Source organism: Serinus canaria, assembly GCF_022539315.1.
Source record: "Serinus canaria isolate serCan28SL12 chromosome 7 unlocalized genomic scaffold, serCan2020 HiC_scaffold_29, whole genome shotgun sequence".
Classification (NCBI taxonomy): domain Eukaryota; kingdom Metazoa; phylum Chordata; class Aves; order Passeriformes; family Fringillidae; genus Serinus; species Serinus canaria.
This window is the reverse complement of record NW_026108147.1, coordinates 1,595,356-1,618,253: the sequence shown is the minus strand read 5'-3', so window position 1 is coordinate 1,618,253 and position 22,898 is coordinate 1,595,356. Positions and strand designations below refer to the sequence as shown.

General features: G+C 44.7%; 1 protein-coding gene across 2 annotated transcripts in view; it reads left to right on the top strand.

Annotated features, from left to right (window-relative positions):
* Positions 1–22,898, top strand: part of ERBB4 (erb-b2 receptor tyrosine kinase 4) — a 455,036-nt gene that overhangs the window by 243,699 nt on the left and 188,439 nt on the right. For both annotated transcript variants that reach the window (XM_018911785.3, XM_050987615.1), the window contains exon 3: positions 13,587–13,773. In XM_018911785.3, the coding sequence (XP_018767330.2) occupies positions 13,587–13,773 (187 nt within the window). The remainder of the gene's footprint in view (positions 1–13,586; positions 13,774–22,898) is intronic.

Genomic DNA, 22,898 nt, shown 5'->3' with positions numbered 1-22,898 from the left:
CTGGTGAGACACACTCACTTTGGCTCAGTGCAAGCCCAGCGTGATCTGCTGGCAAGGAAAACACGGATGGGCCAGTGAACTTCCCTGGAAATGGCAGGCTTGCTGGGATGTGCAGACCTTACCATTGGCTCTGTTTTAATGAGGAATTTGAAAGTAATGCTTACATGGAGCAGCAACTTTCATCTCTTTTCACTAAGCTCTTAGCATTGTCTTGCCAAGATCACTGCTGTTTCTCTGTAACTGCTGATAATTTGTGTTTTCTCTTGACTTTTCAACTTCATTTCAGTTAAAGAATTCCATTACACAGTGTAAGGGCACTGTGTGACACAGACTTTCCCTTTTCTGGAAAGCCTAAATGCACAAGAGAGGGCAAGAAGGCTGGCAGTTCTCTGAAGGCAAAGGAAAAATTGCTAAATCCTCTCTTGGGGACCAGCGAAGCAGAGAGATGAACTAATGGGCTGGTGGAAGGAGAACAGAGTCTCTAAAGGAAGAGGAAAGAGAAGAGCTGAGCTTGGCTTGTTTTGTGCAGAGAACAAAAGCTTAAACGGTCTACTAATTGCTGCCAATACCTGGGAGTAGTTCAGCTAAAGGCTAGTGGCAGCACACAGCACATGCCAAGTAAAATAAGCCCCCTTGGCTTTTGAGAAGGCTTGGGCAGGTGACAGTTCCCTTCTTTCTCAAGCTCTGGTTCAACAGAAGCCAAAGCCCGCAGCTCTTGCAGTGTCAGGTCTTTAACATTCACACCACCAAATGTAATTAAGCTCTGCGAGGGCTGCACCCTGGGTAGAATTTATCTCTTGGTTTGTAATGCTTTAATTTAGTATCAAATATTCATGGACTGGCAGGGTCAAGTGAGGATAGAAAAGTACTGTAACAGGCATAGGCAAAGGAGGATGCAAAGAATTCAGCTTAAAGGTTAGTCATCCATGGAAACCCATTAGGAAAAATACTGTAAATAACTTCCTGCATCTGTGAGTCTCAGAGCTGAGCATGAGCCACTCCTGCCCCTACCCATGGAACTGCCAGAGCATGGGGTGTGCCAGCTCACACACAGAATTCCAAGCAGAATTCTACAGGTTCACATCCAAACTCTTCCAAATACTGAAGCACGTTGGGTGTGCTCTGCACTGAAGAAGTCTTTTGCATCTCATGGGTTAAAGGGACAGAAAAGGGACACATCTCATGGGTTTCAAGTTTGAGACATCTTGTAAATATCTCTGAAGGGTTTTTGTGAGACCAAATGATTTTTTTGGGAATACCCTGCCTGTTTAAGAACATGGTTCAAAGCCTGTAAAATTATGCTTATTGACTTCAAAGGAGCAGGATTGACACTGTCCAATTTAATATTCACAAAATTAATTTATTCAACAAATGAAATTACTGAATTGAGAAAAACAAATGGATTTATTCATTCGGGAAGATGTTTATGGAGCCTGAAAGGTGTGTTTGGTGTATCTGTAGGGAGTTCTCAGGTGGGGCAGTCTGGCTTGGGAGGAAGGGCAAGCACCTCAATCCATGGGACCATGCAGGGAAGTAACTGAAATTCAGAGCAGCTGGGAATAAATAATGAGCTGACCAAAGTCCCAGTGCCTTCTTTTGTCTGGCACCAGGTGAGAAAAGAGGGAGGAGAAAAATAATTGGGTGAGCAGGCCATGGAGCAATGTGGAAAGAGGAGCTGCACCACCTGGAGGTGCGTGGGACTTCAGGAGGTGTGAGGACACAGGGAGCTGATGCTGAGAACAGACTGGATGCTCCATCTCCAGCAGTAAAACACCCATGGCCTGCTGTCTTCTGTTTCCCAGTTGCCTCTCAAAAGCACTGGTAGCTACAAGTAGAAGAGAATTGGGTAAAAAGAAAAGTAATTTCGAGCCAGAAATGCCTGCAACTTAAACCTGGTGCTGGAGCTGCCAGTTGAGCTTTCAAGCCAGGCAGGGTGCTGGGAGAATGAGAACTGAGAAAAACCTGTCACTTGAGCCAGGATTTCCCCCTTATCTCACAGCAGCACACAGTGAGGAAACTACCTAAGGACTGCATTTTAGACACCAAAAAATCCAAAGACAAGAAATTCTGCAGGAATACAACACACAAACACACTTTTAAAAAACATATGTGTGTCTGTAAATATGTAAAAAGCCATATATAGCTTAACACCTGTGTTGTGCAGAAGTTCTGATAGTTCTGAAAACTCCACAGGTGCAAAAGTTAATTCTGCAAAATCCTCAGGCACCTTTTAGAGTTAAATTAATACTGATGCCATTAAAATGGTAATACTATTTGTTAAAAAGAAGAGTATTTAAATAATTCATTTTCCTATTGGTTCTGTGGAGTGTGCTTAGGTTTAGCAATTCTATGCTAACTAAAACCAGCCTCTCCTGTAATGATTTCATGATAATCTGACCTTTGATGGTCCTGGCTCACAGCAGCTGGCACTTTCTGCAGAGTTTACAGACTGTAAAGTAATTAATATCAATGAAATACCACTGCTGGCCCTTTGATGTGTTTGGGTCCTTGAACACTATCTTTTCTCTCCCTCTTGAGCATTTTTTTTTCCTGATGTCCCTGACTCTTGGGAGTCTGGCCACTGATGAAGGGCACACCCCAGCTGAGGGGTGCACTGCTGAGCACCCTCTTTTTTGGGGTTCAGAAGCCATAACAGACAATATGCCAGGCTTAATTTGATTTAATATTAAGCCCAATAATAGATCTTGAAAAGCTGTCTTTCAGGGAAAGGTAATAAGGGTATTAATAAAAACAGGTGAGGAGAGATGCCCTGGTTTTAGCTTCCTGCATTATTTCATTACTGTCAGTCAGCACAGAACTCCCTTGAGATTATTCCTGGGTAGTTAATAACATTGTTTCTGTGATGACTTTAATGACTGAGCCTTTCTTCCATCCTTAGCTGTGACAATAACCACTCTACTTTTTTTTCCTTCAGCAAGCTATTGTGTGGGGTTCAGCACATTAAGGAACATTTTTAACTATAGAGGTTTCCTCTAATTAAGTTATTGGTAAAAGATTGCTTGTCCAGTCATTTGCTGGTGATGAGTACTGAAAGAAATTATATCTTGTACAGAGTATTTCACTTTTCCTGCCATGCTTCCCCTAAAAAAGAACAAAATGATATAAAAATAAGCACTAAGATTGCAAACTCAGGCACTCAGAAATTAGATAGTGACAGCATGATGGGTGGCTGGATTTATCCTTCCCCACTCCTGACCATGAGCTTTTCCTCTCTCTTATCTCTTGCCCTGTACCCCATTTTTTCCTCTCAAAAAAATCACATTTTCTCCAAAAGTCTTAACCTTTTCAGAATTTTTTATGTTAAGACCAGATGTCTTTTTCTGCTCTTGTGCATTAGAAAGAAATAATTTTCTGTACAACTTTTGCAACCCTCCTCCATAAACTCACCTGTAATTCCAAAATGGTGTTTGCACACCTTGAGGGAGCCACTGTTTGTTCACTGGTGCAATAACTGCATGTAGTAATTATGGTACATTTAAGATGTCTGGTCGTTCTGGACATGATTTTAAAAGTTCCTGTTTTTTATAAAATTGTGCATCTAGCTTGGTTCAGAAGCCACACAGAAAATGCAATGAGTGGGAGAAGTTTTTCATGTGCCCCCTTGAAGAAAAGTAGTGGAATTAATGCAGAGGAAAATCTTATTTTAGGACTAGTGCAGTCACTGCAGATTAATGATGGTTCTCCTGCTTGGTGGCACCCTGCATAACCTCAAAAAGTGGAGTTTACATTTCTTCCTTAAAGTAAACCTCTGCATTTGAAAATCAGATCATTTACTAATTGCTCACATCTTATAAATTATGGATCTATCCTTGAAGGAGATTTTAACAATCTATTAAAGCCTGAGTAACAGAGTTATTCTCCAGCTTGCAGATAAACAAAACAAAAACACAGCTTTAAAAACAAGAAGCCTCTTCACTTTTTATCTAAATGGAAATAAAGCCAGCCAGCCAAATCAAAAGCCAGCAATTAATGAATCTCTTCAGGGTTTCTATTCTTGAAAAGATTAGAGTTTAAAAGGCTGAAGTAGTTTCAATAGGTAGGTGTGATGTTGAGCTCAGACATTGTATTTATATACGCTCAGCTAGAAGTAAGAGTTGCTAAAATCCAATATCTGGATGAGGATTCTGCTCTTCAGTGAAACCAGACAAACAGAACTCCAACAGTCACTAATTTCAGTGTGCAAAAATGTCCTAGAGCACCAATAAAATCAGTTCTCCCAGGAAATGCTTTTAAAATACTCATTAAAAAGTGGATCTTGCACATATGAAACAAACTGAAAGTGGGTTTTTAGGAAATTATTTTCTTGGAAAAGGGAAGCAAAGCTCTCCAAAAACAAGCAAACTGCTTTTCCAGGATTGGACAGCCAGCTATTTGCTTCTTGCAGAAACACAGACTGAGAATGTTGAGCTGAAATTTGGCAAGGTTAACACATTTTCACTATGTGTAGTCAGTTCCTGTGTCCAGAAATAGAAACAGCCTTTTGCTTGCAGGAGTGGTGGGGCACCTTCACCTGCAGTTTAAAAAGAAAAAATAGAAAAGTCCTGTTGTTCAGCTCCACCTCTGTACCAGATCTCAGGGATGTTTAATTCATTCTGCATTATTCCGAAGAGTGGGAATTGCAACAGCCAAGAGCTCCTGTTGCTTCCACTGAAGAAATGTTAATAAATGCATTTAATTTACTTGTCTAACTATAGATTTTCCTGTTGTTCATACCAACTAGCCTGGCTCTGTAGTAGGAAAAAAGCAATCACGGTATCTGATGTACAAAGCCTGTCACTCACCATATAACAAATGAACAAATAAAGGTCCCTTGTTCCATTAAATAACCCCAAAGCATTCACAGGATCTTCACAGGCACCTTGCCTACCATGGAGTGCAATTCTGGACACCCTGTTAGAGCTTGCACTGCATTTGTCAGGGGTACTCTTCCATCCTTCTTCACCCCTGCCTCTTGTTCCCTGTGTCTTCCATTCCTCTTCAGCCACAGGCTGCCTCAGGTTGTGAGCTGGAGAAGCTGGGAGTGCTTCTGAGCTGTGAGAGACTGAGCATCCATCCTCCTCCTCCCTTTCTTCCATTTTCTCCCCTTGGGAAGATTTGGGAATGGATGGATGTGGAGTCCAGCTGTTTGTCTCTGCTCCCACACACCCCTAGGATGGTTCTGGCAGGCTGTGTCTCAAAACATGAGTCTGGACTCCAGGGTTTTTTGGTCTTTAGAATTGTTTATTATATCTTATCTACAAAGTCCCTTCTCTGCCCGACTGGGATCTGACCAGCAGGGCAGCCAAAGGCACTCTGACCACCCCCAAGGTGGGCACATCTTTTATAACAAAAACTACGGATATTATATTTACCTTTTATCCCCAATACCTGTCACCCTTGTCACCAAATACATTCTTACCCCAGACCAATCCCCAAGTGCCAACACAACACCAGAAGATGGATGACAAGAAGAAGGAAGAAGAGTCTTGTGACCTGCCTTGTTTCCTCCATCTTGCCTCCATAACCCTCCTGTACAACACCCCAAAATCTATAATTTACCCTATAACTGCGTTTTTCCCTTCACCATTAGCACCTGGGTAATTCCCACAGGTTCCATCTCCTCATACATCGGTGGCACATCCCTAGATGGACCAAAATCAAGCCACCAAGTGCTTTTGGCAACATTCCAAAGCCCCCCGAGCCCCCCCAGGGGCTCTCTCGGTAGCTCCGGACATCAGGAGGGATGTGCTGGGTTCCCACAGATAGATGGCTCCCCGTGCTGCTCCAACCAGTCTCATAAGCAGAGCTCCAAGTCAGCAGCCTGCTAAGATTTAGTTCAGCTTAGACATGAGCAAAAACGTGAGGGGACAGTGAGGAATTCAATGCTCTTTTCTTCTTTGGTAGGGGATGCCTTGTTCTGCCAAAATAAATCCACCACCTTGCTTCAGCCCACTGCCATCTCAGGATGCCTGAGGCAGGGCAGGCAGTGTAAATGTGACCATGAAGTTTGCACAGCACAGCCCTCACGCTGGATTTTTCAGTGACAGCATCCCAAGACCCTTGGGTGCACTCAGCTTCTCACGGGCTGTGGCTCTCAGAGGGAAATTGATAAAAAAGGATGTCTTTGCACATGGCTATTACTTTCCTAAAATCCTTCCAGAGTGTGGATATTATTTAGTTTATGAAGTAGCAGTTTGTGCAATTTTACGTTGCCTGGGAAGAAGCTGTGATTTACTGGATTTGAAGCTCCCAAAAGCAGAGAAAGCAAAAGGCATCAATCTGTGCTGTTGGAAATCCTGGGACTGGGCAGCTGTAAGCTGATGTGCTTTGAGTGTCTGCAAAACGCAGCATCTACTGAACGGCCCGAGTGGTAAAGCATTTTGTAACAGCATAATGCTCTCATTGTAGTCTTTTCAATCTCATTTAGGGCTAAGCTTTCCCTTGGGAGGTGATACAATAAACTCTCCTGGAAACCACGCTGCAAATACCTGTAAGGCAATCAGGGAATACAGTGTAATGTCAAGAGTCTTACTGGCGGGCTAAATGTGTCTCTTGCACAGTGCTCCTCGGGACAGACAGATGTTAGCTGTGAGGATGGGCTTGTTACAGAGTGCAGGCTTTGGCTAGGTCATAGTGTGGCTCAACAGAAACAGCTTAGGATTTATTGTGTGCTCTCAGCCAGCCTGGGCACCTCCAAGTGCTCAGCAGACACTTCTAAGCAGATATACAAACAGAGGAATTATGTTTTAGACTGGAAACGTTGGGAAGACTCTCAGATACTGATGTAACCCTGCTCAGTTTCTTTGTCCAGAGGATATTTTCAGCTGAAAACAGGGCAGAGACACACGGGGCAAGCTGACACCTGAGGTTCAGTTGAAGGAGTATTAGCCAGGCAGAATATTTGGGTACAGCTTTAGAAACTGTATTTCAAAATTTGAAAGCAGAAGGGTTGGGGTTTTTGGTCCTGTTATTTGCCTGTTTCTACTTAATGTCCCCATTCCCACATTCTTTTATTATTTTATTATTATTTTGTTTTTCAAGTCCCAAATTGTTCTCTCATCAGTACTTTAAAAATGAGTCAAGATACATATTTCAAAGGCTCCCCATGTTTTCACCCCTCACCTTTCATTCCAAATGCCAGATTTGGACACTGGCCTGCAGTTTAAAGGTTTCTAGACTATTTGTTTTTCTTCCAAGACCTGCCTAGACCCTACTGTAATGTATATTAGCTCAGACACAGCCAAACTTCCCTCAGATCAGCAACAATGTGCTTCCTACATCAAGCTCAGTAAATAAATAACTGCACAGCCAATCCTCCTATTTTAATGTCTGAAAAGCCCCACTCTTGGAATAATTCAATATAAAGCCCAGCCATTCAGAAAACAGAGCTTTAGTTCAACAACTCCCCAGGTGGGTTCTGTAAATTATGTAGCAAAATCTTCACAAATTTCCAGTTTCCTTAAGAAGAGATGCATCTGACTAACTGCTGCTTTAGAGGGAATTGAGTGCTCTGTTCAGTTCACTGATCTGCTGCTCAGGGTGTTTTGTAAGCATATTGCCAAAGAAGAGCAGATGTCTGTGAGGGAAAGAGTAGGAGTTAAAGTTCCTACCAACTGGCATAAATAACTGCATCACAGTTCAGTCCTGCAGCATGCAGCAGTGCAACTACAGCTCTTCACAACATGAACTCCAAGCCCTTCCTTTGCTGTTAATGCAAATTGAAAGAGTAGTAGATCTTCTTTCTTTATTAACCAAATTGAATACAAACTGCATCTTTAGTGCTGTGGACAGAAATCTTTCTGCAGCTGCCAAGGCAGCTCTAGTTAGCATACAGTGCTTGCTCCTGAAAGGTTTTCTACAAGCTGTGTTCTGGTATTGATCAGTGTGCTCAAACTTAAGGGGTTTTTTTGAAGCTTGTATAGAGTACCTGCAAAACCACTGGTGCTCAGGAGGGCTCAACATCACAATTCCTTTCACAAGTGTTGGCATAATTAAAGGATGCAAGACACGAGCTTGTAGTGGGACAGATTTCCTTACGTGAATGCCATGTTTGCTCTGCCATGGTCTCTAAATGGGGTGCCCTCTCAGACAGGAGAAATGTCAGTGTGTGCCACATATTTCTGATTTCAGAGAAGCTGGCAAAGGCTGGATCCTGTAAATACCTGAACTGCTTTGAACATCTCAGCTTCTCGTGTCATTAGAAATTCACAACCCTCAATGAGCAATGCATGGAACAGCTAATTGAGCTCCATAAATTGCTATTTCCACATTTTGGTTGCTATTATTTCTCCCAGAGTTAGAATTGCAAGTGATGTAGCTGCTTAGAGACTACTTTACAGTTATTCAGTAAACATTAATTTTTTAATTGTGACAGTGACAGGTGTGTTGCATTGCATGGGTACAAATGTATGAAAAAAAAATTAATTGATGGTTACCAGCCTGCTCACAAACATGCCCAACTGAATTTCTGAGCTTAGTTAAAGTTAGGCAGGTGTTGACTTTGCTGTAGTGTGGATTTTTTTCTTGTAATACAATTTGTTTTCTCAAGATTTAGCCGGTTGGGTGCTCATTTGTATCTCACCAGATACAAATGCATCAAAAAGTGAAATGGAGATACTCTGTTCAAAGTCCAATTGAGATGCGAAAAGTTCTTTATTTTTAATGTTTTAGAATTAAACACAACTGGTTTACAACAATTAAACTTGTTCTTCAGGTGATCCTTCCCTCCTGCACTTGTGTTTACTGGTGTTTCCAAGTGAGATTGAGGTGGATCAAATGTTCTAAGATTTTATGGAAAAAGGGAAAAGCACCCTGAAAGAAAATTAATTGTCCCACAGGTGTGAGGTGACCCCTGTGGCAGGATTTTGTTGCTCCATGCTGGGGACCAGTGTCTGACCAGCTGAGGCAGCAGGGACATTACCAGATCAAGTTCAACAGCTGGATAAATGTGTCTGCAGCTGAAATAAACCCCACAATAGAGTTCTCCTCGGAGCCTCTGCCACAGCCCAGCCTTCCTGATGGATGTTAAGAAGCCTTGGTAGTGTTTATAAGAAACATCAGCTTCCCTAATCGTTCATTGATCTGTTGTTCTGGGTGGAATGATGAAGCTTTCGCTGTTATTTTGCTCTGCTTCACTCAGATTCACTTGATTTGAACCAAGGGACGATTTAAGATGGCAGGGCACAATTTTACTCTCATTTACTCCCAGCTGACAGGATAATTCTGGTTTTGCTGTTGGGAGCTTCAAGTGCTTCATCTGTGCTCAGCTAGTATTAGTTGTAATTAAGGGAATGGGCTGTCTAGAGCTCAGTTTTACAGCTCATCACCTAAAAAAGAATCTCCAAAAAGAACCCTTTTGCTTTTGGGGTCATTTTTAGTTTCTTCCTCACCTTCTGCAGTGCTGCCCATCTTGGGGCAGACCCCTGGAGAGGGCAGAACCTTCACTGGCTCTATTCTTATCTCAAGGTACCTATTTTAGGTTTAAACCCAAAAACTTGGCTATGTTTTATGTAGAGTCTGTTAGGAGACTGGTTTATAGACTGACATGGCTGTTCCTGGGGTGCAGGACACTTCTGGACACAGGGACAGCAAACTGTGGAGTACAGGTGCTCATCCCCTGTCTGAAAATGGAGATAAAGGGCTTTTTTCCTGGTAAATCTATCAGAACCCTGTGGTTTGGTGTGGTTTTTAAGCAGTTCATGAGCCATTAGATATGTGAAGTGTAGGAACTCAGTTTGTGGTGAGTGGGAGTGGGGCTGAGCCTCATCCCCACTGGGCCCAGCTGTGAGCAGCACTGACAGCAGTGAGCCCTGGAGTGCCCAGGGGCACTGCCCAACCACCCCAGGGAGCAGAGGGCACACAGGGGCAGGGCATCAACAGCAGGGGATGAAAGGCTGGGCTGAAGGACAAGAAGGGCAGATGCTGGCAGCCTTCTGAATGACTCTGTTTGGGTTGAAGCTTTCTGAGACTGTGTGGTGACACTCTGTGTGTTGTGGCCATCTCAGCTGTGACAGTCAAGGATTAACACCTTTTCCCCCCAACACTCCTTTTATTTCTGCTGGAAGCTTGTCCTTACCCAGGGGCTGATGCTTGATAGTCTCAGTTCCCTTTTTGTTTTTCCTGAGGAACAGACTCATGGAAAATATTTTTGTAAGTGCCTGCAAGCCCCAGCAGGAGAATCAGACTGGGAGATAGCTCTCAGTGTTGTGAGCCACTCCACCTTCTTGGGAGCACAGATGGGAGCTGGAGCAGAGCAGTTTGCACAGAGCATTAGGATACCTGCTCATGAAAGCATCCAGCCTTGCATTCAAGGGATGAGAAGTTCAGATCATGCCTGACCTTGGCACGAGGTGCAGGGGAGGAGATCTGGCATGAGGACTGGCGAGTCAGAAGCCAACAGGCATCCTTGCAGTGGCTCCAGCAGGGCTGGGAGGGAGCTCCAAGTGGGCAGGTGTCCATTTTCAGTGACAGTCGTGTTAAAACTTGCAGTGCCTGGCCAAATGACAGCGTTGGCCAGAACTGACAAAAATGTGAGATGCCTTCTGCCTTGCTAGGATATTTTTTTTTTCACAATGGACCAGTCAGAAACCACCCTGCAAACCTGCTTATTGTTCTGCATTTTTCATTCCTATTTGAATTTAGACCCAAAATGAAACCCCATCTTAATATATCAGACTACTAGATTTGGTTGGTCAGGTGGTTGTTTCCTAGGAAATGAAAAACTCTTTTGGATTTATTTTCATAGTTTTGTATTGCTAGCATGAACATGGCAGCGTCTCCAGCAATTAAATGTGTGTTGCAATATGCTGGAAGCCTTGGGACTGCAAAGAACCTTCTGGTTTGTCAAAATACTTGCCATAATTTGTCATTTCAGCTGGTTAAGCCAAAATAAATGCAGGGCTACTGAGGCAGTTCACAATTATCATCAACAGGACTTTGTCATTTTCTCTGGTGGGCTATTGTTTTATTTTGGACTTCTTCTGGCTTTTTTCTCCCCCCAAGTTTGGAATGAAGATTTGCTGCTCTGTGTGTGTGTGGCATTTCAGTCCTGTGCTGAATTGCAGCCCTTTCAGGTGGAATTGCTGTTTGGCAGTAAGACATACTCTAAAAATAGAAAATGTGCTTATAAGTGACAACAATTGGCAGGGAGGACCAATTCAGATGCAATTTTGGAACTGCTTTTAATTTTTTCCACTCAATTCCAAGTTAAACATCCATTTAAATTAATTAGAGCAATCACAGTATCCATAGAATATCAGTGGAGAAACTGAAGCCGTGAGTGTAATTTAAGTATTTCCTGAATTCTGAGGAGATGCTAAAAAAGGCAGCTTAAAGAAATTTTTTGCATATGATGAAAAGCAAATTCCTGACCAAAGTGGCTAAGCTCAAATGTCTGAAGGCAAAGAGCTATCATGAAAGTGCTGTAAAACTTCTGATTATAGTGGAATCAGTGTCCCAGGGTATAATGCAGCTCTACACTTAATACTTAGCTGCTGAACCCTACTTCTCAACCTGCCTCCACTGACTGGGCTCTCATCAGAGTCCTGTCAGGACAGTGGGCTTTGTTTAGATGCCAAGCAAGTCTGCAAATGGCTTTTTCAGCAGCTTCAGCTGAGTACAAATGCCTGACTTCAGAAGGACAGCCAGTGCCTGGATTTTGTGGCCTAGAAATCATTGCTCATGTTCACTGCCACACGTATTAATAACCTTGCAGGCTTTTATAAGCCTAATTAAAAGGCTTGTGCACACTTAAATGTGAAATCACGGCAAAGCGCTGAAGCAGCAGAGCAGGATCCTGTCCTTGGTGCTGCAAATCCATTGCTGCCTTTCTTTATTAATGCTACATACAGGACAGGTTGAATTCTCTGCCTGCTGTTGCTTGTCAGGTTGTTTTCATTACAGTATCGACTGGAGTCCCCCTCATCTTGGTTGTAGTCTGGGCACGTTACCCTGGCAGAATTTTTCTTGCAGAGTTTTGTTGAAGGTATTGACTTTGCCAAAGGGAAGGGAGAAGTGCGTGCAGCCACTTAAGCACACAAGTAGTGGCATCAATTTCCATCCATTAAAATATGCACAGGCACACAAACACACCTCTCTGGGCAGTGGGTGAGGTGAGCTCTGAAAAACAGACTCAAGAGACCCTCTCCAGCATGCAGATTCTGTTTCCAGGATCTGGCTAGGAGCATCCTTCAGCCTGTGCCAAGTCCTGCTGAGGATGGTGGGGTCGTTGTGAGTGTTAAAATGACATTTTTCAAAGGCATTTGTGTGTTTCTAGGCCATTTCTTTTAATTCCTTAGAACAAACTTTATTTTCTAAGGGAGTATATTTCTCTGGGTTTGGGTGTTCTCTATTTTTTTTCCCTAACAACATCTCTAGTTCTGTTAAACTTTTGGACTTTGAAAAAGTTTTTCTAGTTATTGGGTTTTGGTTTTTGTTTTTTTTTTCCCTTTCCAGTGCAGGCAATCAATTCACAAATATGAGCAGGAGGATTATTGAGCAGTTCATCCAGAGCCAGCAAAGATTTCAGCCAACTCAAAGGTGCAGCAATCATTTTGCTAAAGGTTTTGGATTGCAGTTTTGATCCAAGACTGGGATATATGGGTGTGAATGGTTCCAGCACTGCCAGGTGAAGCTTGGAGATGAATCTTTGCAAATGTTCAGTGATCATTTCCATTTGAAAGTACACAAAATGGGTGTTAGTACAGATGTGTGTTGTCTTTGTTCTGTCTCCCAAACTGGCTCCCCCATCTCCCACCTGTTCCTGTTTGATGGTGAGCTCTTCCAGAGGTGTTTTCCATGTTCTGTCCCTTCAGCCCCACCCTGAAATCCACTGTAGAGCACAGAGTTACTTGCAGACAGACAATCTCATCTGAACTGTGGCATTGCCCCAGTGGATTCTGTTCATGAGGCCTTTGACCTGCTCTCTGCTTTGAGTTGTGCAAAATCATCCTTGTGTGAATCCTTCATGTCCTTAATTGGACATTAATAATAATTGGACATAATCCTTAATGGGACACGAAACAACACACTGCTGTTCTCAAGGTGAAAAAAGGGAAGTTTGTTTCCTGACTCCAACATGTATAGATTTCCAAAAGTGACAGTGGATTGGAGGGTGACAGTGCCACCTCTCCAATGACACTGGACAAACCAACAGTCCATCAAATTTCTCCTCCTCTATAAAAGAAAGAAAAAAAAAAGTTATTTACAAAAAGTGTAAAGTGAGAAAGTTTGTTACAAGAATGTCAACATCAGAAGGCTTAGAAAATCTTAAAAAATCAGGGTGACACCTTAACACCTTGCAGTGAATTTCTGCTCATTCCAATAAACTGATAAAAATGGCTACCTCTTTATTGTCTGCCTTTTAAACAACTGCTTCCAGTAAACTCATTAAAATTAAAACAGGAATGTGCTTGAAATCATTGAGTTGAAACAGAATTTGTTTTTCAGACTATTTGTTTCCTTTTGTCTAGGTAGCAGTGCCTAAGGTGCATTGCCCTGGGTGCATTTCCCACATCCACTGTGTGGGGAATTGAGGCCAGTTAAAGATGGGCCATGTCTGATGTGTTTGCTTCATTTGTGCCTTTCAGTCTATCCGAGAAGTCACGGGCTATGTGCTGGTGGCTCTGAACCAGTTTGAGTACCTGCCCCTGGAGAACCTGCGCATCGTTCGTGGCACCAAGCTCTACGAGGAGCGCTACGCTCTGGCCATATTCCTTAACTACAGGAAGGATGGCAACTTTGGACTCAGGGAACTGGGCTTGAGGAACCTGACAGGTAAGTGAAACTTGGAAACGTGGCGGATTCGTTGCAAGGAAAAAAAAAATGAGCTTGTTGAGTATTTTCTCAGTGCCATCAGTCTGCGTTCTGCAGGAGACTGAGGTACCACAGGAGCCTGGAAGTTGGGTGTTCATTCTGTTTTTAGTTCTCACAGAATCACAGAATTTCTAGGTTGGAAGGGACCTTTAAGATCATCGAGTCCAACCCATGTTCTAACAGCTCAACTAGGTCATGGCACTAAGTGCCACATCCAGTCTTTTTTTGAACACATCCAGGGATGGTGACTCCACCACCTCCCTGGGCAGATGATTCCAGTATTTGACCACTCTTTCTGTGAAAAACTTCCTCCTTAATTCTAGCCTGTATCTCCCTTGGTGCAGTTTGAGACTGTGTCCTCTTGTTCTCTCTGTTGTTGCCCGGAGAAAGAGACTGAGAGAGAGAAAGAAGTGCTTCTCTCCATAATGATCCATGAGAGTCGTGGCAAGAGCAAATTTGAAACAAAACCAGTTGTTGAACAATAATTCACAGTTCTGTGTGTTGATATCATGAGTATGTTGGTGATCTTTGATTATTGCACACATGTTCCTTCAGATGCTGGCTGTTTTCTGCCAAGTTACCTCAGCTTTAGCATCCCCTGTGCCTCTGTATCTTTGGTTTATTTAATTTTAGAACTCCCTTTTCTAAGCAAAAATAGTGAATTATATACAGTGAGAAAATTACTTTTTTTTTTTTTTTTGAGACAAAAATGTAAGCAAAGTCCACAGCTTCATGTTTACCTGTAAATTCAGGGCTGGATCATGCTGTGGGGTAGATCAACCATTCAGTTCCTCTATCTGAGGATCCAGAGTCGGTGGTTTGGGAGATTAAAACTTATTAAATATCAATGGACTGAAACTTAATAAAGAGCAGGCAGTGGCTCTTCTTAGGGAATTCACTGGAAGTATTTTATTTATACCTGGTTCCTCATCAACTATGATAATGTCTGCCCTAAACTCTGGTAATTTTGATGTGGCCTTGTATCTGCTGGTGGCTGAAAGCTGACTGAAAATCACTGACCTTAGCTGGCTGTGGAGATTGAACCTCAGTGTGGAGAGGTGGGAGCCTTCTGAGCTATATTTAGGCCCCCTTCCCTCTCTGTTTCTTTTGTCTGTCAGTATTTAGAGTAGCACGAGTGCTTACAGCTCCCTGTTCAGCTCACCAGGCTGTACCAAGGCTTTTAAAAACAGGAGGGAAAAGAAGCCCTGAAATATTTTATAAAATAAACCAATTTTGGATGACTCTGATTAGACTCTTTCCTCTGGTCGTATTTTTGACAATTTTCTTTACTGAGACCATCATGCCAATATCAGAGTGCTTCCCAAATGTCTCTAAATCCCTGCCATCTACTGCTCTTCACTCTGTCACTGTCATAATCCAATTTCTTCCTCCTCTGGTCCCATATTTCTTCCCACCTTTCTGGTATAGGGAGTTCATTGTGACTGTCTATGCCTTCACATCATACAGAGCCATGGGTGATAACAGCATTATCTCTTTCTTTGTACATGTTTTCTGGACTTTGGGTCTGAAAATGCCTTGTAAAGACACCAGGCTGGGTGAAAGTGAGACAGACAGGTGAGGTGGGGCCAAGGCCAGAAAAGGATGGAAGTCTTTCCTCCTGGCTCTGAGGTGAGAGTTTTACTCCTAGGGCTTGTTTAGCCATGGCTTTGCTGCTCAGTAGGGTAAAAAAATTATCTTGTAGGCTTCTGCTCCAATTTTGGCCTTGAACCAGCTTCCCTGTGCCAACTGGCAGCTCCTCAGACTCCAGAGGTGCCCTCTGGGAGCTCCTGTGATGTGACAGCACCAACACTGCCCAGCAAGGTTTCATTTTCTTTTGAGGTGTTTTAAGAAAACTGGCCTTAGCTAAGCCTGTGAATCTTTCCCAACATGAGATCATCACAGCCACTTCTTCTGATTTAGGTGTTTACAAAAGCCTCTGATGGGATTATTTGACTCGAAATGAATTGTTGTCTTCTGGTAGAAAAGCGCCCTAATAACACCAGCTTGACTAAAATAGCTTCTGGGTGCTGAGTGTGAGCCAGTGTGTGCTTGAAAATCCTCTTAATGTTTTCTAGCTGCCATGGCAGGGCCTCCTGGGTCTCTGCAGCAGCTGTTCTCTGACCAGTTTGTGCACTGGTGAAGATGCACAGGGCTTTTTTAACCCACAGCCCCCCTCTTGTTGCTCATGCTCTTCCCCGAGCACGCTCATCCTTCATTAATTTTCCTGACACATCCTTAGCACTGGTAGCTGCATAAATAGAACTGGTGGATGTGGGAGTTGGTGGTGATGGATCAGCAGTATCTGAACCAATTCTTTAGTTTTACCCCAGAAACCACGGGTGAGCTGCTAAAGTGAAGAGGAAGCAGCCCCCATGGGCTCACATTCTTCAAGTCCATTGCAGATTTGAAGAGACTGGCTTTGAGTCGTGCCTCTCTTCCACTTGAGTAAAATATTACATGGCTCTTGTCTTGCCTGTGAAGCATTGTCATTCCAGGCCTTACGCCTTGTTCATGAGAGTCTGGGAAATTCTGTTTTTATTCGTGCACTGCTGGATGATAGGCTCCTGAGGGTATTTCTGCCTAGTGCTGCACAGTGTACAAACACAAGCCCTACTCCTTGTGTTAAATAAATGAGGAAGCTGCTCTCACCTGCAGCTTCTCCTCAGACAGAGTTTCAGCCTCCTGTGCTGTACTATACTGCAGTATTTTCTATGTGTTGTTAACAGCTGTGTTTTTATTGCCAGATATGTCTATCAAGTTTTCATATTTAAATGTAACTTTCAATGCTTGAATTTCTTCCCTTGCACTGTAAAAAAAAAAAAAAATGACAGCTGTGAAGGCAGTTAGTTTTATCTCACACAGAAAACATGATCCAATTCTCACTCATAATGTCTGTCAAACCACAAGGGAGTTTTGTTTGTATAGCTCAGCCCAGGACTGTGTCCTAAAATGCGTGTGACACTTGCAAAAAATCTTAGCTATAAAAATCCTGTTCTCACTTTCTACAAAAACTTCAACAATGGTTCCACAAATGTGTCAAAACAGAGCTGACACTGAACTAATGAAGTGGCTGCTGCCATCTCAGCTGGACTCATCTCAGTGTGCAGATTCAGCTGCCAAGTAGCCTCACAGTGAAGAGAAGGGTTTGACATCCTGGCTGTGATCTTCAGCCTGAGATGAGCAGAGTAGGTGGCACTGAGGGAGAAGGTGTGCCAGCTTCTTCCAGTGGCCCAGGAGCCACTGCAGGCCAGCAGGCAGTCAGCCTCAGCTTACCCAGGGAGAGGGCACCATCAGTGCTCACCTTTGGAGCACTCCAGACAGAGGGAACCTGATGGCTGCCATCTCATTGTGCCTGAGAGGGGAAAGAGGGATGACTCACAAGTGCCAGAACCATTTAGAAAGTATCGGTTTGATAAGACAGGTGTCTGCTAAGGAAGGCAGGAGCCTCCCCTGAAATGGAAAATGTAAACTCCCTCCCTCCAAATTACTATAATTTTGAAATTAAGGGGCTCTCAGGCAAAGCTATGGGAATAGGAATAGCAGCTCTTTACTTTCACAGGTGTAGAAATTAAACTATGCAAAATTGCAGATTTCCCTTTCAACAGATGTTTGTAATTGATTTTCTACCTTTTAATTTTTGATTAAAATTGGTTTTTATTTTTCTGCAGAGCAAAATTTTAATGTTTGATGGTATTCCCCCACCCCAGGAAACTGAAAATGCTAAATGGTATTTTGGAGTAGCATTACTCCTTGAAAAGGTTCCTTTTTGAGCAGTTTTTTGTCTTCTTTTCCTTTAACAAACTCATTTACTGTAATTATAATGCAGGTCAGTCAGGTTGGAGGGCAGGGCATGGCAGGAGTCAAGTTTTGTTCACTGTACCTCTTTTGGACCTAAAATTCTTTTGGAAATCTTGCCTGGATGTCTGCACAGGACCTGAGCGATGGCACATCAGGCAGGGATGACACATTTTCGTGGCAGGGATGAAGGCCACCCCCTTTTTCCTGCCTTGGGCACAAAGCCCTTTCCTCAAAGGACATGCAGGAGCCAATCCTGGTGTCCAGGGGTGCCTGTGTGTGACACCCACCAGCTGCTTGTGGCACGTTCCCCATCCTTAACGGGCATGAGCTGGGAAGAAAGCCATGTGTAACTTGCCTCAGGCTGGCTGTGCAACAGGTGGGCGAGGCATCATCTGTAACCTCGGAGAGGGGTTGCTAGGATACACGGAGGCATTGGTTTAAAAATTCCTGCGGTCCCTTTGCGTGCAGGGCTGCCGCAGGAGCTCTCTGTAGGAGAAGCTGCAGCGGCTCTGGGGCTGCCCAGGTGTGCTCCACTCCTGGATCCTCACAGCTGAGGCATTTGTATCCCAGCCCAGCTCTGGGGCTGCCCAGGTGTGCTCCACTCCTGGATCCTCACAGCTGAGGCATTTGTATCCCAGCCCAGCTCTGGGGCTGCCCAGGTGTGCTCCTCTCCTGGATCCTCACAGCTGAGGTATTTGTATCCCAGCACAGCTCTGGGGCTGCCCAGGTGTGCTCCACTCCTGGATCCTCACAGCTGAGGTATTTGTATCCCAGCCCAGCTCTGGGGCTGCCCAGGTGTGCTCCTCACTTGGATCCTCACAGCTGAGGTATTTGTATCCCAGCCCAGCTCTGGGGCTGCCCAGGTGTGCTCCACTCCTGGATCCTCACAGCTGAGGTATTTGTATCCCAGCCCAGCTCTGGGGCTGCCCAGGTGTGCTCCTCTCCTGGATCCTCACAGCTGAGGTATTTGTATCCAGCACAGCTCTGGGGCTGCCCAGGTGTGCTCCTCTCCTGGATCCTCACAGCTGAGGTATTTGTATCCCAGCCCAGCTCTGGGGCTGCCCAGGTGTGCTCCTCTCCTGGATCCTCACAGCTGAGGTATTTGTATCCAGCACAGCTCTGGGGCTGCCCAGGTGTGCTCCTCTCCTGGATCCTCACAGCTGAGGTATTTGTATCCCAGCACAGCTCTGGGGCTGCCCAGGTGTGCTCCTCTCCTGGATCCTCACAGCTGAGGTATTTGTATCCCAGCCCAGCTCTGGGGCTGCCCAGGTGTGCTCCTCTCCTGGATCCTCACAGCTGAGGTATTTGTATCCAGCACAGCTCTGGGGCTGCCCAGGTGTGCTCCACTCCTGGATCCTCACAGCTGCCCTGTCCTTGAGGTATTTGTATCCCAGCCCAGCTCTGGGGCTGCCCAGGTGTGCTCCACTCCTGGATCCTCACAGCTGAGGTATTTGTATCCCAGCCCAGCTCTGGGGCTGCCCAGGTGTGCTCCTCTCCTGGATCCTCACAGCTGAGGTATTTGTGTCCCAGCACAACTCTGGGGCTGCCCAGGTGTGCTCCTCTCCTGGATCCTCACAGCTGAGGTATTTGTATCCCAGCCCAGCTCTGGGGCTGCCCAGGTGTGCTCCACTCCTGGATCCTCACAGCTGAGGCATTTGTATCCCAGCCCAGCTTTGGGGCTGCCCAGGTGTGCTCCTCTCCTGGATCCTCACAGCTGAGGTATTTGTATCCCAGCACAGCTCTGGGGCTGCCCAGGTGTGCTCCTCTCCTGGATCCTCACAGCCCTGCTGAGGTATTTGTATCCCAGCCCAGCTCTGGGGCTGCCCAGGTGTGCTCCTCTCCTGGATCCTCACAGCTGAGGTATTTGTGTCCCAGCACAACTCTGGGGCTGCCCAGGTGTGCTCCTCTCCTGGATCCTCACAGCTGAGGTATTTGTGTCCCAGCACAACTCTGGGGCTGCCCAGGTGTGCTCCACTCCTGGATCCTCACAGCTGAGGCATTTGTATCCCAGCCCAGCTCTGGGGCTGCCCAGGTGTGCTCCACTCCTGGATCCTCACAGCTGAGGTATTTGTATCCCAGCCCAGCTCTGGGGCTGCCCAGGTGTGCTCCTCTCCTGGATCCTCACAGCTGAGGCATTTGTATCTCCTTTGCCACGGGAAGTGTGGCTGTGGAGGATTCTCTGTGTGCTCCTGATCCCCAGGTTTGAGCTTTTGTAGTTTTCAGATTCTGTGCTGTTTTAGTGTGCAGTTCTGAGCTTCATATCAGGGGATGGGGAGCTCTCTTCACAGAGCAGGGAGACAAAACAATTCCTGCTCCAGCTGGGGACCAAGGACAAATGATCCAAATCTCAGACCCAAGAGCACAAACAACGTGGACTGAAGAGAGAAAAACAAGCAGGATGGGACTTCATAACCTAAAGCTGTAATTGGACAATTAACTCCAATATGGAAATGGACCAGAATTTATAAAAGTGTGAGACCCCATGACCAGGTGTCCATTTTTGTGACCATTTTGGTTTCACCTGGGGTGTAGCCCTTGTGCTGCCCAAGGTGTATCTGTTGAGGCCTTTTAATAAATCCCTCCTTTATTCTTTAGCTCCATCTAGTCTCTGCTCTGGGTCAGCCTTCACAAGGCATCACAGACCTCAGGGACATGCAAAGAAACAGCCCTGAGTCCCCCTTGCTCATCCTGTCCCTGTGGAGAGAGGGATGTGGCTGCCCCCAGGCTCAGAAATGCAACTGTGCCTGCTAGAGCATGTCTGTCTTTTCTCTTTCCCAAGGAATAAAAATACAAACATCCTATTCCAGCTGCTGCTCTCCTCAGCCATCCCAGGTGTGCTCTGACAGCTGGGAGAGCCCAGGACCCATCCCTGGTGGCAGTGGGAGCACGGGCTCAGGCTGCTCCCTGCCATTTGGCATCAATGCCTGGGAATGCTTCCAGCCTCTCCTCGCCTGCAGATGTGGCCCTGAGGAATCCCAGATAAGAGACCTGCAGGTTGAGGAGCAACTGCCTCCAGCTGGAAGAAAATTGCTCTCAGGTCTTAGCAAGGCATAAAACTGTGGTTTATACAGCCAGGAATAAATACTGAGTTGGAGCCTTGTGAGATTTATATTCATGAGTTTATTTTGTCCAGTAACAAAGGTGGGACATTGGTTTTTAAATTTTAGCGAGGCTAGAATTTTGTGCAGTATCCCTGAAGGGTATGAATATGCATTTTTTCATGCTAAGTAGTATAACTAATGTCTGGAATTCTTTTCAACTCATTGGTCAACAAATTGTGCTCAGTTTTCTTTATTTCAGAGCACTTCACTGTTTTCAAATCTGTTTGTAGTGTTAGAAATGTGCAACCTTGTTTGGAACGACAAGGATTTAAGCAAAAAGCTCATCTGAATGATGATCTACTGGTAAATGTTTTTAACTGGAAATTCAAAGGACCCCCATGTGTGCTGGTATTCCCCTTCCCCCCAATGCTTTCAAATGAACTAGGAGTCAAATCTATTGCACATGGTCTGAACCAGTTTATTGAAAGTACTGGACAGATTTATTGACAGGAGCCAGTACTGCCCTGCAGCAGGATAACTTCATGTCACACAGCCTCTCCTGCCACAAAACAGGGCTTAAAAGCAAGGGAAGAGAAAGGAGGCCTAATCCTTATGTGGTGTAAATTGGCTTACTTGCTTTGACTTTGTAATGAACTGAAATTGAAACTGCTGTTTACTCCCTTCAGTGGATAATTTAATTCATACTTTATTTTAAAGTTAACTAGTGCCTAACATCCACTTAAGACCTTTTAAGGATGTTGTGTAGAGGGTGCTGTGCCAGGATTAATACCAGCTAATGGCAGCTGACTCAGGGCATGTTTGCCCTGGGATCCTTGAGCCAGCATCCAGCCTGGCTGGCTTTGGGAATGGTGCTGACCACAGCCCTTGGGCCCTGTGCTTGCTCTGAATAACCCAGCAGATCATTCCTGCTTAACTATGGACTCTGCAAACAGAAGCACGTTTCCCTGGGCTTTCAGGGTCTTAATTATATGGCTGATAGCTAAAAAAGGGTCTACAGGTAAAGACTTGGGTCTAGGGTAGGTGGAAGAAATCCTTCCCAGCCCTGCAGTAATCTCCACATCTGCTGCTTTATTTTGTGAATCATACCACTTCTACAACTGAGCAAATAAAGCTTGCCTGCTTTAATTAGACCAATTTGGAGGGTGGCATTGAAAATGCTATTCAGAGAGGACGTGGTTACGTGTGGGATTCAACTTTAACACTGTCAAACATGAGTTTAAATGTCATTAAAAAACGCATCCAGGTATGTTGCCATTGTTACCTGATAATGCCATGTAAAAATAATAACACCACTCATTCTGGTTTTCCTTGGCAATTTCTCTCTCTCTCCTCTCTGCAGTAGTTCTATCTGTGAATTTTTCAATTATGAAGCAAGAAATTCTCCCAGTTCTGGAGGTGTGAAGAACCCTTTAGCTTTCTGGAAATGTGGGCAATCAAGATAAATCCAGTAATACTGAAGCCTTGTGGTAATGGAGTAGCTGTGCCTGGCTCCTGTGACTCGAGAGCTTCAGCAGCATGGGGATTGCTCTGTCTGCAGGCTTTGCAGAGAGTTAAACATCTGAACAGAGTAATCCCTCCATTTCAATCACACGGGTCAGGAATGGGAGACATTTCAAAATACCCAACTTTGGCAGACAGATCTGTGCTGAGCTGCACTATAACTTCAGTAAAGTGCAGTAAGCCTTACAGTTGGGAAGGATCTTACAGTTTATAGTGACAGCACTGCTGAACAAATAGATATCCCAGCCTCCCACCAGCCTGGGAAAGAAAGAAACAGCTGGGTTGTTCTCCCCAGCCTGGGCTAAGTCTTGACTAGACATTGCTGCTCCAGTAGTATATCTTCTTTAGGTGAATGAAAGAGGCATTACTCTCAGTGTTTGTATTTGGTTTGGGGTTTTTTATTTTTTTTTTTATGCTTTCCCCCCTTTCTCTCTCCAGTCTTCTGAATTCATTGATTTTCTCATTTCCTTCTGACAGGCTACAGCTGACAAGGAATTTTGTGCTTTTGTAAAGTAATTAAAGTCTTGTGGTACATGGGGAATGTAATCTATCTGAACTCCCTGGCCAGAGTCAAGTTGCTGAGCACGACAGTCCAGTTGTCACCATCCACAGTGGGGACATGAGCTGTGAGCCACTGGTGGGGCAGCCCTGTGGAGCTGCTGTCTTCTAGGGCCGAAAAGGGCATGAAACTGTAGGGATCAGGTGTCAATTCAGTGCCTTAACCTA